At 35.1% G+C, this 14667-nt stretch overlaps 1 protein-coding gene across 6 annotated transcripts in view; it reads left to right on the forward strand.

The window, feature by feature from the left end:
• Alg9 (alpha-1,2-mannosyltransferase Alg9) overlaps positions 1 to 14667 on the forward strand; it is a 55711-nt gene continuing 41044 nt past the window's right edge. For 5 of the 6 annotated variants that reach the window (XR_011331213.1, XM_069820524.1, XM_069820528.1 and 2 more), the window contains exons 1-9: positions 7 to 107; positions 241 to 397; positions 4346 to 4551; positions 5676 to 5789; positions 5919 to 6029; positions 8860 to 8947; positions 11675 to 11869; positions 13071 to 13187; positions 13529 to 13736. Coding sequence is in view for 5 of the 6 variants with exons in the window: in XM_069820524.1 (XP_069676625.1) it covers positions 19 to 107; positions 241 to 397; positions 4346 to 4551; positions 5676 to 5789; positions 5919 to 6029; positions 8860 to 8947; positions 11675 to 11869; positions 13071 to 13187; positions 13529 to 13736 (1285 nt within the window). In the remaining variant the exon portion in view is untranslated. Of the gene's footprint in view, positions 108 to 240; positions 398 to 4345; positions 4552 to 5675; positions 5790 to 5918; positions 6030 to 8859; positions 8948 to 11674; positions 11870 to 13070; positions 13188 to 13528; positions 13737 to 14667 lie in introns of all 6 variants that reach the window. The other variant, XM_069820529.1, reaches the window with a different exon arrangement.

Consider the following 14667-nt stretch of genomic DNA (forward strand, 5'->3'; position numbering starts at 1 on the left):
ATGAAACGAGAATTCACCATGGCGCCGTCAGTTCGTCAACGTAATCAACTGAATGGGAAGAGGGAGTTGAAAAAATTAAGTGGAAGGAAAGCATCCGGGTCAGTCAGGTAATTCTATTTATACGACTGTATTTTTATTGAAATGCGACTTTATAAAGCCATTAAAACGTTTCTTTTTTTAATAGTGTCTGTGAAGTTAGGTTACGTTACACGGAAGGTTGTAAACACTTCTATTTTGCAGAAATGAAGAAATTGCTTCAAATCCTAACCCTGCAGAAATGGGAATTGTATATCCCAGTGGAGATACAGCTTTCAAAGCGTTGTTGTCAGCTCGATTTTGTGCAGCAATATGGAATTATATATCTGATTGTGATGAAACTTTTAATTATTGGGAACCAGTAAGTATTGAATGTAGTATCAGTAATTCTTTACAATTGCGCTACCTACGGAAGGCGATAAGACTAAAATAGTTGCATGCAAGGCATAACAAAAGCTAGAACTAACCAAACCTAACCTGTCACCGCTAATCGATCTTACGAAAATTCGCTTTATATCTATGTTCCTACCTAAAAGCTTACATGCAAGGTATGCGATTCCGCCTCTCCGCCGACCACTACTTTCACAGTAACTTTCCACCCCTTCCGGTGCAAAATTAGCGACGCCACTCAATTTGTTTTTTGTTTACGGTACGTATGACTCGACTAGAAGCCAAGTAATAGGCTACATTTCTTTGATAGCGCAATTGTAAAGAAATACCATAGTGAATATTTTGGAATTTATGAAATTTAAAAAAAATATTGGTAATGGCAATTACAGTGTAGGCCTTGTGTAAGTTGACACATTGCATTTTTTTTATATACTGTTTATAAAGGATTGTGTACTCAATATTCTGTCAATTTTATTTTGGTGTATTATTAGACTAGAATATGAAGAGAAAATTTTACTTTAAGAATGATGGTTAAAAAGAAAATAATATAAGTTTAAGCTAGCTCTCACAGTGGAGCAATAAGCATTAAGTCACTGGCAACCAGCAATATGCGACATTGCTGATCTTGGTTTGTTTTCATTTTAATACGTAGATGTAGACTCACAACGGATTGCCGTCTTTGAGCTACTTATACGAGTTACCGGTGATGCAGCATATGTTGTGAAATTGGTATAAAACTACCCATGTATTTATGAAATGTCCTGAAACTGCAGTCGGGACTATCGGACAATGTGAGAAAGAGGAAGATGAAGCACTAGAAACAGAAAACATCGAAAAGCATGAGAAATGAAGCAAATAAATATTGTTGATTATCTAAATTACAGAAAGGTTTCTACATCGCAATAAAACCACATCCAATCTCAATTTTGATCTCGATTCTTTAAAAAGTTTACTACCAGACTAGCAAAAATCGATGACTATCAAAAAAGGCAATGTTACTGATGTAATTGATTCCATTTTGTGTGAGGATCCTCCGCAAGCTATGCATGCACGTGCCTTAGCTCTACCTAGTTCTTTTTTTAACTCAAACACAACCCAGCACACTCCTGCGCCTGCATATGGAACTACAATCATAAGTTTTCTGCAAGTTTGTAATCACAGGGACAATGCAAATGTAACTTCTTTTATAAATAAGTTAATAATTACTTCGGAATATGTATTATATGTCTTTCTTGTGTTAAATTCTATCGTACCTGGTTAACATGTTTTGGTCTGTTATGGGAACACGAGAAAGACATAATTAGGCCTATAATACATATTCCGAAGTGACATAGTGTTAAAAGCTGTGTATTCAAAATGTATAATCAATAATTACTTGAAGGCATCCCTGAAGTCTGTGAGAGTTATGTCGTAGTCTGTGACAGATAGCCCCAAGGTCTATGGCTGGTAGGCCGATGTTTGTGACAATGTTAGAGGGTTAATGAGAGTATAAGTTATGTGAAAAGTAGACAGAGGTCTATGACAGATAGGCCAAGGTATGTAAAAATGTTGAAGTATTTAATGTGAAGATAGCTGTCCCTTTACCTGCAGTAATTGTGAAACGATTGCCAGTTCTGCATTTTTATTATATTGTGAGACACAAGTAACTCTTTCATAGATTTCAGTATGTTCACAGATCTCACAAATCTTATCAGTGTATTATAGCATGTTCTCGATTATTCTGTTCTATTTAAACACAGGAGTGATTGTTGTGGAATATGCACTAGCATTGTGAGATACATAATCATATTGTGGAATATTCTCTACATATGTTGATAGTCTGCGAACACGACGTATTATCTCGAAATTCTTTATGGTTATGTAATTGCAATTGTTCAGAGGACGATTCCTTGAAAGGACAGTATTTAGGGCAGGAGAGTGAGGTTATAACTCTCAGAGTGTTCACATCTTTTATTTTAAATGCTATTTAAGTTAAGTGACTTAATGACATTTTTTTATGTGCTGTGAGGTGGTGTCGTGTAGTTCAAGTTTCACCTCGTTTTGTTGTTTCTCCAAGAATAACTAGAGAATTCTGAAAGTAAGATGCTTAGGGCTTACAATTCTATCAAATAGTCTTTGCGTCCTGTGTCTCTATGTCCTTTCATTCTTTCTGAAATTAATTACTTTTCTTCTTTGTTAAGCTGAAAAAAAAAGTAACTTATTCTGTGTCTTTTGGCAAACACATGTATTGTGTCAGATTCTAAATACCGTAATAATAATGGTTAGCATAATTTTCCGGCCACCTTTTCCCCAAGATATAAACTTTGTCACTCATATAAGAAGATTGCCTTTCTAAGGGTTGCTGTCCATATTGTTTCCAAGGCATTCCGATATTTTCTTGGAGGATTTCCATTCGTCTTGTAGCTTCCCAATAGAGATCAATGTTTTTTTATACTCAATACCTGATAGAGATGAAGTAGTGGTGGTAGTAGTAGTAAGCAGTGAACTTCGTATTAAAAAATTAATTTGAGTTAACTCTTCAAATCTTACAACTTAGTTAAAGTAGCACATTTCCTATTGAGGACTTCTGCTTGTATTGGGTATTGTAAACTTGAGTTTAAGTTTCTGTAATTGTTTGCTTATTTCACGTGTAAAATTTATATGTAAGCTCCAATGAATGGAAGTTGCGAAAAAAAATATACCGGTATTTGCTTTCTTCGGGATCACCTGTACTTTATAATTAGAGCCCAGATGTTAGGCAAAATGCCTTTTTTAAACCGAGTATATGTATGAAAGACCTATTAGAGATAAACACGTTTCCACACATTTGGGGAAGATAGGCCCAATTTTTATTTTGCCTTTTTTGCCTATTTTAGCTCCCATTGCCTATTCTAAGGTTAAATGCCTTTTTTAGCCTTTTTACGTCGTTATTGTACATTTTCTATATTTTTAATGCATTTAAAATAAACCGCACATAAATTGTATTAAAAAACAAAAAAGAACGGTTGTATAAATTAAAAATATATATTCACCTCACATAAATATTTGCTGAGAATCTTATTCTCCAGCAATACATATGTTTCCAAGAATCGTAAACTTTTCTCCCCTACCGATTCCACCTTTTATGTTACTTAACAAAGATGTTTGAACTTAAAAGATTTTATAGCCTCAAATACAAATAAAGTCAAAATGAATATTAAGATTTCACCCAAAAATAATAAAATAACCTCCAACAAAACAAATATCATTTTGAGGAGCAACCGTAATTACAAATTTATTATCAGCAATTCCATATTTAGGGATTGATTTAGTACAATGAGTATGAGGAGGTTTTGCTGTAGACAATGCTACACTAAATCGATTTTTCCTCAGTGCTCAGGTTACTTTGGGGTTTACCAGCGAGAGAAGGGGGATGAGGGAAGTATTAAAAGCAAGTCTCCAGATCCTGTTACTGTGGTCGCTTGCACGCACAAGTCACATGTACTTTGAAGTCTCTAATCACTTCTCACACCCCTTTTTTTTGAGACAATACACAGTCGGTTTTTCCCGATCTCTGAAAGAAAGTAGAGACAGTCCTTCTGAAATAAGTTGTTTTAAGTTTGCTCCAATCACTTCAGTAGAAGTAGAAAGATCTTTTTCCACCATGAAAACTGTTCTCTCTGACAGGTGGCTGACTATGACATTTGACAACTTAAAAAAGCATCTTGTTGTGACATATAATCAAGTGAGGAAAGTGACTACTGTATGGGATAATTTATTAAGTATTTGTCTATTTTTTTTATCTGTTTCCATGAATAATAAATGCCTATTTCACTACCTATTTTTAGTGCCTATATGCCTGCCTATTTTATCCAAAATAAATGCCTAAGCATTCGGGCTCTATTTATAACCTATGTAATTCAACTTGGCTTCAGATGTTGATGTCTAATTATGCTTACAGAGCCATTTCCTGCTATTTGGCAAGGGATTCCAGACATGGGAGTACAGCCCAGAGTATGCCCTGCGCTCATACACTTATCTCTTAATCCACGTGGTGCCGGCCTGGCTTTACCACCGCCTTCTACAGCCAAACAGACTGCTTATCTTCTACTTCTCCCGCTGCCTGCTTGGCCTGCTTTGTGCTTTCTGTGAAGTATATTTCTACAAGTAAGTCATAATAAACAACTTATATGTAACGTGAATGTACTTTACATGACTTACAACTGATATACCATATGACAGCACATTTATTAATTTATAGCTCAGAGATATAGCATTCCATCAAGCTCAGTAATCTCTTCTACTGCATTTTCCACTGCCGTAACAACACCTTATCATATATTATAATAAAATGGAATTACACGAGCGTCCACTGCTTTGGATTTACTATACCTGACCATGAAACAAGTGGACCTGGGTTCAAATCCTGGTTGGGACAAGTTACCTAGTTGAGGTTTTTTCGGGGTTTTCCCCCAACCCAATAAGAGCAAATGCTGGGTAACTTTCGGCGTTGGACTCTGGACTCGTTTTGCTGGCATTGTCACCTTCATTTCATTCAGACACTATATAACCTAACAGTTTGAAAAGCGTCGTAAAATAATCAATAAGAAAAACTACATGAGCACTTTTATGGTCATATCGTCGTTGTTCTTGCAATAACTCCTATGTGCAAAATATAAAATTTTTCAGTAGGAAGAAAAAATACATTCATCCTATGGCAGCCGTGAATTCTTACATTTTCGAAACAAAGAAATATAATTACATAGAGGAGATTTTATTATTTGCTGTATCACTATTTAAGTTATTTAATAGAGCAAAAATCTGAAAATTGATAAATATGTCACATAGGAGTTATTGCAGGAACGACGATGATTATTTATTTACATTTAATTTTTTTTTTAGTAGGTATATTAATCTTTTCTAGGTTAGATTAATTTAGCCTTATATTAGGCAGACCTTAACCACCTGCTGATTCTGAAACTCTACAGTTCTCTTTCAATCTTTACATAATAGGCCTATATATAACCACAAATATTCTATATTCTAGACTTCTACTTCAGTCTTTGTTACTAATTCTGCCAGTCATTTCTTCAGTCACAGTATTCTGCCGTAAGGCAGGTTCTACACTGCAACCCATAGTTCTCCAATCCCCTCTTTTCTGCCTTCTTTTACGTCTCTACATACGATCCATGTATCTTAATGTTGTCTATAATCTGATATCTTCTTCACGTGTGTTGAACTGAATGGAGATTGAAAGAGGTGTAAAACGTAGTTGTGTTACTGTGTTTCAGGAGTATCTGTCGTGAATTTGGAGTTCAAGTGGGCCGCCTGGCACTAGCATTTCTTGTGTTTAGTGCTGGCATGTTCATATCCAGCACTGCTTTTCTGCCTTCTACTTTTTCTATGTGAGTTTCATTGCACTATATTGAGTGGTCACAAGACTTCAAGCACTGGGTCAATTCGTGAAGTGTGTCATTGTTATTTCATAGCAACAAGAGAATTCATTTTTTCATTCTAACTTCTTTTCTTTGCAGGTATATGTGTTTGGTATCTCTTGGAGCGTGGTATCAAAGAAAATATGAGCTTGCTGTGTTTACCACAGCACTCTCAACATTTCTCAGTTGGCCATTTGCTGCTCTGTTAGGGTAAGAATGTGCATATGAAAATTAATATTTTCCAGAATATGATTGAACACAGCTTGAAAATGGATGGGATGGGATGGGATGGGATAGGACAGGAAAAGATGGGATCATTCCATAATATTCTTACTGTTATTTTACGGCTAGAATAAGAAACATGCCAATTCTTATGTTTAACATATAAAAATGTAAATATATACTGAGGATTATTACATTAATATTTATGTTTAACATATCAATGGTGTTGAACAGCAACCTTGTATGACAAAATATTCAATTTTACTGGAGAGCGAAAAAACATTTTAGTATTTTGATAATGAATAAATATCTGACATAAGAGGGTATTTAAATATCTTCTTGTAAAGTTTGTATTCATGTCTTGACATAAGATGTGTTCGCAGAAGATTCAGAAAGATTTTTTTTTTTTTTTTTTTGGATGGGGATAAAGTGAAATTTCGTTTTGTTCATTTTCTTTACATACAAAGTTGCTGTTCGGTACCATTGATTACCATTTAATAATATGAAATATATACAGAAGATTATTAGTATTAGCCTATTACATTCATATTTACACAGTAGTACTGTGAAATATCAAGAATTCATCTACAGAATAGAATGTGAGATATATTAAGTAATTTTTTTTGTTTTGTCTTAATTAGTAACAGTGTTTGTTAACGCCCTCAGGAAGACTATTGAATAGTTTTATTACCAGAAGAACCACAGACCATTGTCGGACCATCAGATCTGTGCCCCTATAAGATATGCGAACTGAACCCTAATTCCTTCTCAGCTTCGCTAATTCATTTCTCTCCCTGCATTCCTATCTCTCTTTTCTATCTCTCTCCCCCACTATTCACAATTTTTAGCCATCTTGCGGGACAGTTTATTTGCACATGCAGTCCAGTGTTGTCAACTCAACATGAATACTCTAGCATGGAATGGTGAAAAAAATATTATTAAGCAAGTAATAGCATCTTTTTGATGAAGAGAAACAAACAGGTCAGTAGCTGTTTCCTATAAATCAGGCAACGAAAAGAGCAGCTGCTTATTTAATTTCAATTGATTACATATTAAAACTACTTACTTAACTAATACTGATATATTACAACATTTTATGTATATAGGCAAGTAGAGTGCCTTATAAAGAAAATCAGAAGAGAGGGAGCCTGTGCAGGAGATGTAAAGCTAGAATCACCAGGAAAGAACAGACCAAGGGAACCTTTAATTCTTGTAGATGATATGGACTGATGTATTTTAAGAAGAAAGACACAAGAAAGAAAGAAGTTCCAACATTGAAGAAATTATTGAAGGTTACGAGAGAAGCAATAAATTTCCAAGGTGGGAGAGAAACGTTACGGATTAATAGAAGAGGAAGTAGCTAGATTTGTTATCAATTTGGATAAAGGCAGCAGCAATAGTAGTGACTCAGATGCATATATGTAATTTCATGCATAATACAAGTCTTGGTCTTTTGTAAATATGTAAATTATTTTCATAAGCATAAATTAGAACGCCTGCACATTATCAGTATGTTATGTTATAGCCTATAGTATGTAAATAAGATCGTAGCATGGAGTAACTTCGCCATAGTCTGTCCCTAATCCGGATGAGAAAATGACTATGTGTTCTTTCATTCCTACAATTTTATTAGGACTTCAAGATCACGTTCCAAACCTAACAAAGTAAGATAATAAGGTGAAGGAGAAGTATTTATGACGAAAACATTTCTCTTCAAAAAAGAAATAGATTCCCTTCATGTAATTCCATTTAACCAACAAATATCCACTGTATCATATAATTATCTCCAAATAATAGTAGAAGTCAATCAGCGTCATTAGACCTACTTAAGTTATGAATAAGTAATAATTAACCTCACATTATTAATAAACAATATTCAAGAGACATGACATGTTTGACGGAAGTTTGGCAATATCCCTATTCGGCAAGGTTTGTGGTCTGCTGTTTGGCGTGGTGGGAGGAAAGCTGGTGAATGGAATGAGTAGAGGCGTTAACTTTTCCAAGAACGACGACAGCACTGAAGGTGCACAGATCCGATGGTCTGACAATACCTGTGTGTCAGGCAGTTTTGTTACGTATTTTCTGAAAGATGTTTTATTCTAAACAAAAACTATTTATTATGATAACTTAATTTCAACATTTCCTAAAGATCAAACAACATGAATAATTCTGAATAATTTGGAGGAAAAAATTGTTCCAGGGCCGGGTATCGAACCCAGGACCTTTGATTAAATGTATCAATGCTCTACCAACTGAGCTACCTGGGAACTCTACCAGACACGGATCCAATTTTTCCCTCTATATCCACAGACCTCATAATTTTCATAATATACGTTACTGTTCATTAATAGAAAACCACAATTTAAGTCACATAGAGTGCTATGCATAGACATTTCGCTAGCCCATGCTTCGAGCGTGCTAAACTAGCCCCGGCTATCGAGTGATTACTTGTACAGGATTCATATTTTATCATATCGCTAACACTGATTTATGAATACGAAAAACGTTAGTTTGCTGATCATCCACCGGAAGCCCGCACTAAGAATATCTATGAATATGGCCCATAGAGTTAGTGTGCACTCAATGTTGAAGGTTGTCAGCCCACTTTGAGGTCTGTGGATATAGAGGGAAAAATTGGATTGGTGTCTGGTAGAGTTCCCGGGTAGCTCAGTTGGTAGAGTGTTGGTATGTTTAACCAAAGGTCCCGGGTTCGATACCTGGCCCCGGAACAATTTTTCCCTCGAAATTATTCAAATCAACTTTACAGGGAGTTATACCTGAAAGCTTGATTTGCGTGAACAATTCTGTGTTTTTACAGGGTACCTATAGCTGTGGATATGCTTTTTCGACGAAAAGAAATTATGAAATTCTTTCAGTGGAGTGCAATCTCTGTGGTGGTGATTCTAGTAAGTACTTCAAACAAGTTATAACCAGAACTCATTGTAGAAATTTTATGATGACATTGATGGTAGGGGTAGGGGTGGGGGTGGGGGCGGCTGCGTCAACATAATCATCATCATCATCATCATCGTCATCGTCGTCTTTATCATTCCATGAAGACAATAATGATAATTATATTACAGTATTAGTTGTATTTATGTTTGCTCAGCATACGAATTAATCATTTCTTTTTCTCTGTATGTCATACAATTAACAAGTAGGCTTATGAAGGAAAAAGTATGGAGGTGTGTTTGTACAGACCCAGAAACAAAATTTGGGCCGTTTGAATTTTACAAGTTCCAGTTATAACATACTGCACATTGTCAGTGCTTACAGAGTATGCACAGTATTTTAAAACATTTGACAGACATTGGAGAGGTTATTTATTGTGACGCATTATTATATGAGTCATTCCATGTCAAATCGAACACCTACGAAACATGACAACTTAATATTTGCTCCAGTTTTTTTTTTATATATTCTATTGATGAAATTAAATAACCATGTGTAATTTTTTCGGGCTGACACAATTATTTAGTCATTTATTAAATGTTACATTTTCCGTAAATTTGGATGCAACGTATTATGAAAATGGTTATACTGAAGATTCTAAAAATCTTAGAAATTTCGTATTTATATCATTTTAAAGTGCAATAATTGCAGTATTATATACCAATTTTTAGTGTTCAATCAAAATATAAAATGGGCCCCTTTTAGGGGGTTATATTTTTTAAATACGTTTTCATATATCAGGGACTTACTTCTAAAAAGGGGAAAAATTATCATTATATTCTTTGAAATGTTTTACGTAGAACTGCGTTGGTTTTGGAACTCTATTCGAATCAGAAGTCGCTGTGCACATAATTTACTGATGGTGTGTTTGGGTCGGAAGGCTCGGATTGAGTGAGACCGCGCGCCGGAGCATGCAGCTGCGATAGTGAGTAATACATTATCAGTGGTGCGGTGTTACTTTACGTAAATAAACAGATAACCTCTAAAAAGCACGTAATGTCCCTTCACACATAGCAATTTCCCTTTAATTTATCTAACAATAATTCCTAAGTCTTTCGAAGTAGGTATCGTGTTGTGTTGTGTGCATGTCAAATCAAACACCTGTATACGAAACGTGACCATTTAGTATTTGCTTAAATCTTCTAAAATATGTTGTGCAGATCAAAATAAGAGGTCTGTAATTTTTTCTGGGATCATACTTTAAAATTTTACTATTTATACTCTTTTAATTATATGACAAATTCATCCACGACGCAGTATGAAAATGCTCATTGTTAAGATTCTATGTATCATAGACGTTGAGTGTTGGTGCCATCTGAAATGGGAAGAAATGAACTATTATATTAATTCTTTTAAGTATAAGTTGAAGTACAAATGGGGTTGTTTTAGAGGGTCACTTTTTAAACATAACTTAATATTTTTTTATAACAGCTTACTTTAAAAACGCAAAAAAATATGCGTACAGTCTATTATATTTTACATAGAACTACGTTGGTTTCAGATTGATTTCGAGTAAGAAATAACTTTAAAAATAATTTTTTGAAGATGTGATCGCGGTGCGCCAGTGGTGCTACACATACTGTATCGAGTGACAAGAATCTGACCTTGGACAAAAACATTAGAAAAACATTTCTAATATTGCTTTTAAATTGTTTACCATTAGTGAACACAAAAAAACATAGCAATATTTTCTACTCAAGGTACCAACAAGCAAAAGTGGTGCGAGGTACCTTACAACTTCATTCTTTTGTTCCACTGACAAAATCTCAGGCCATGATAAAGAACTATTCCCTTCAAAGTGAGAGCAAAGTGGTGGACATTAAATAGAATTGATATTGGTTGTAGTTGATTAGTTTTAAAAGTCCAGTGTTGTGTAAACTGTAGTTATTTTCACAAGTGTATATTTTACAAAAACAATATTTAAATACAGTACTGTGTTATGTAAATTACGTAAAAGAGTGATATTCTGACCGTGGAACAGTGTAAAGTGGTCACACGACTCTCATTCGGAGCTGCACCTGCACATCATCTTGCAACAGTACTTATGCAGCCCGCGACCTCAAGACGCGCAGCTTGGTGTGTCATATAATTATTCTTCAACGGCTCGAAGTAGAGTTCTGATTTTTTTAAGGGCGGTTAAAATAATTTCAAGGTATTTAAGGATTTTTTTCTGTAATTTTAAAGTAAGTCGCTGCCATTAAAACATATTTTTATACATTTAAATGTTTTTTAAAACAAAGTTAACAAACTTATATTTTTATATTATTATGCGAAGAATAAAGTGTGTACTGTCACCTTCAAATTGAGACAAAGAAAAATCTCTGTGATGATTATTAGTGGAGATAATCACGTTTAACAATAATGATGCGCGACCTATTTCAGAATCTTTGATAACACATATCTACTACAATAATCGATATAGACAACAATAATAAAACCCGTATTTATTTTTTCAATCCATAGAATGTGTAAAATTTGTTTTATCTAAATCGGAGACATGAAAGTCAATTCCAGGCTAAATTTGTGCGATTTGACGTGGAATGACTCATATGTGACATTCAATACTTTGTTTAGTTGATACATAAATTTATTAACATTAGAGCAGTGTGTGTTATCATTGCTTTCTTATTAGTATAGTTGAATTTTGTTTGGGACTTAGAAAATTGTAATATGTGTTTCAGCTTCCTATGGTGAAACTAGACTCTTCGTATTTTGGTCGATGGGTGGTAGCCCCATACAACATTGTGTATTACAATGTGTTTACAAGCCATGGACCAGACTTATATGGCACTGAGCCTTTCCATTTCTACTTTGTGAATGGATTTCTCAATTTTAACTTCGTATTCATTGCTGCATTATTAACACCCATCATGCTGGTAAGTGTGTTTGTTACTTATAGTTACTTTAGAGTGAATATGATTGCCTTAAGTTTAATGAATTACTAAATTTCTTTGTTTTCGCGTAAACTATGGATTTTTTGTACTTAGTGAAGATGAATAACGTGTATCAAATATTGATGCATGAATTACATATACTGTCAATGGGAGATTTGCATAAAATTGCAAATAATAAAGCTATTACTCTTAGAAAAAGCATAGTGACGTCATAGAGCTTAGCATTTAGTAAGATGCATCGTAATTACTAAGAATTGTATGCATAAACCATAGTAGTTACTTTTTTTGCGAAGGAAAATCATAGCATGCCTCGTGAGTGAATTCTCCATGCTAGTAAAAGGTTTGCCTGTGAATGGAGATGGCTGCATTTATGCACATTCAGGGGAAATACTTATTTAACCAAGAAGACAATCGTCAGAAAGTGATTTCAGAAGATTGTACAGGTTTCATAGAGAAGAAGTGACGTTCTTTTCCCAGGAAGTACTTTCATCTTTTTGTTTCCAGTAATTTTCAAATCACTCTTTAATTACTATCACATTTATTTATTTATTTATTTATTTATTTAAAAATTATGGTGTGCGTTGCTCCACAAGGTCGTCTGTGATGATGGTGGCCTCCCACTGCACTCCTCGTCATGCACATTTTGGCGTCCTGCTGAAAATTGTCTACAGCATCAACGCACCATCTGCTTGCCCATAGATCTGGCACAGCTGACGATCAATTTCAATCAGCGCTATGCCCTGTGCATTCAAAAACTTTATCACTGACTGCACTTTACACTCGGAGGGAGCTGGAATAGGAACGTCCATCTTCAACCAATGCAACAAAGTTACTGAGAGCACTCAGGAAGTTCTGCTAGCGCATGCGCCATGCCAGGACATTACTCTATCACATACACGCAGTTGCTTCATGCAACATATGGTTTGCTAGCTGTGGGATGAGTGGGAAAGTTACTTTATGGACGCACCTCATATGAGGAAAATGTAAACATTTTAAAATGTCTAAGAAATTCTCATTTGAGTGTCGTACCTTAACCTTGGTATTCTTGTGACATAAGTAACATTTAAAAATTGTGTTTTCTTGGAAGCAACATCTATAACTTGAATCATTACTTGGAATAGAATTATGTGTTCCGAACTCAGGAACTAAAACTGTCATACAGAACGAATCAGTTTTATTGCAGGTAATTGTGACGTTCTTGGTCCCATCAAAGCCCCGTAATCCTGCATGTCTGCCATACTGGTTGTCTCTGATGCCTCTGTACCTGTGGAGTGCAGTTTTCTTCACTCAGCCGCATAAGGTATGCAATTAGTTTATGTTCAATGTTGGTGATTCTGATTACTTTGTGCACCATAATTACGGTGTTTTCTCGATAATCTCAAATAAGCCACATACACCACTTTGATAAAAATTATATCATTTCTAAATGCAATGGTTATCGATATCTCATTGCAACGATGTGTGTCATCATGAGCATTCATAAATAAAAAAAATGTCTGATGGATTTAACAATGAATTAAAAAAAACTGGTCCTACACTTGCACCCAAAGACATACACAGGAATCACTATAGTTTATTAATTCTTAGTGATTGTTTAATCTGTTGACTAACATGTCATTATTGTTTACATATGCCTTGCAGGAGGAGCGTTTCCTGTTCCCTGTGTATCCTCTGATTTGTTTGTGTGGCGCTATCACAGTGGATGCATTCCAAAAGCTTTGGTTCCGCTTTTTCGTACGGGATGTGGAGAAGCGCACACACTATTTAACTCACACTGCCCCCATCATGGTGGTAGCCATCCTAGTCTCTTCCCTGTTGAGTGTGGCACGGATTCTTGCACTCTATAATGGTGAGATATCTGACCACATTCTAACTATAGAACTCGTACTGGTGAGACAAGGGGAAGGTCAAGAACACATGCACATTGCATTACAAGTATTGTCAACAGAATTTCTGTTTCACTATTATTGGCCTACTGACGAATAGAAAGAAGTATTCTTGAGTAATGTAGGTCATTGTGATTTTACTGTAACTACGAGACGTGTCCAGAAAGTTAGTTTCCCTGGGGCCGTTTACAGAAAGAAAACAGAATTTTATGGAAAGATTTTTCGAAACAGATACAGAAATTAAGTTATTTTTTAACATGTTGCCCACCAGAACTGAGACATTTGTTATACTGTGGGATCGACAGTGAGGTGCAAACGGCTGTCACACACTGGTTCCGATCCCAGGCAGCAGATTTCTACAACACAGGGTTACAAAATTTGATCCCACTATATGACAAATGTCTCAATTCTGGTGGGGAATATGTTGAAAAATAGCTCAGCAGTCTCTGTAAACTAGCACGAGCTGCAAACCTTTTAAGTGTCCCACCTACACTGTCGCATGCGCTTTTGCCATGTGATGAGTCAAAATAATGCCATTCTGCTGGAAATCCAAAATCTTCTTCATGTAATGTGAGGTTCAGGAAATTTTTTCTATTTTTTACTGAGCAGAGAATCCATAGGAGAAATACATAATTCAGAATTATGTTCAGAATTCTACTCGCCTTTGTCAGATAATATTTAGTGAATCAATAATAAATAATATGCACATATGCATTTTGGTCATATAACAGTTTTGCTCACAGCCCAAAGTCATGGCGTGTGAAAGTAATTACACTTAAACTTCATGTATATATTTTTATGGGGATCTAAAGAAGTGAGAAAAACGTATAACTGAAGTGATATTTAATATCTTCTGAAATAGCATTTCAAGACTACATGGGCAGAATGCATTGA

This window comes from Periplaneta americana, chromosome 3, assembly GCF_040183065.1.
Source record: "Periplaneta americana isolate PAMFEO1 chromosome 3, P.americana_PAMFEO1_priV1, whole genome shotgun sequence".
Lineage (NCBI taxonomy): Eukaryota > Metazoa > Arthropoda > Insecta > Blattodea > Blattidae > Periplaneta > Periplaneta americana.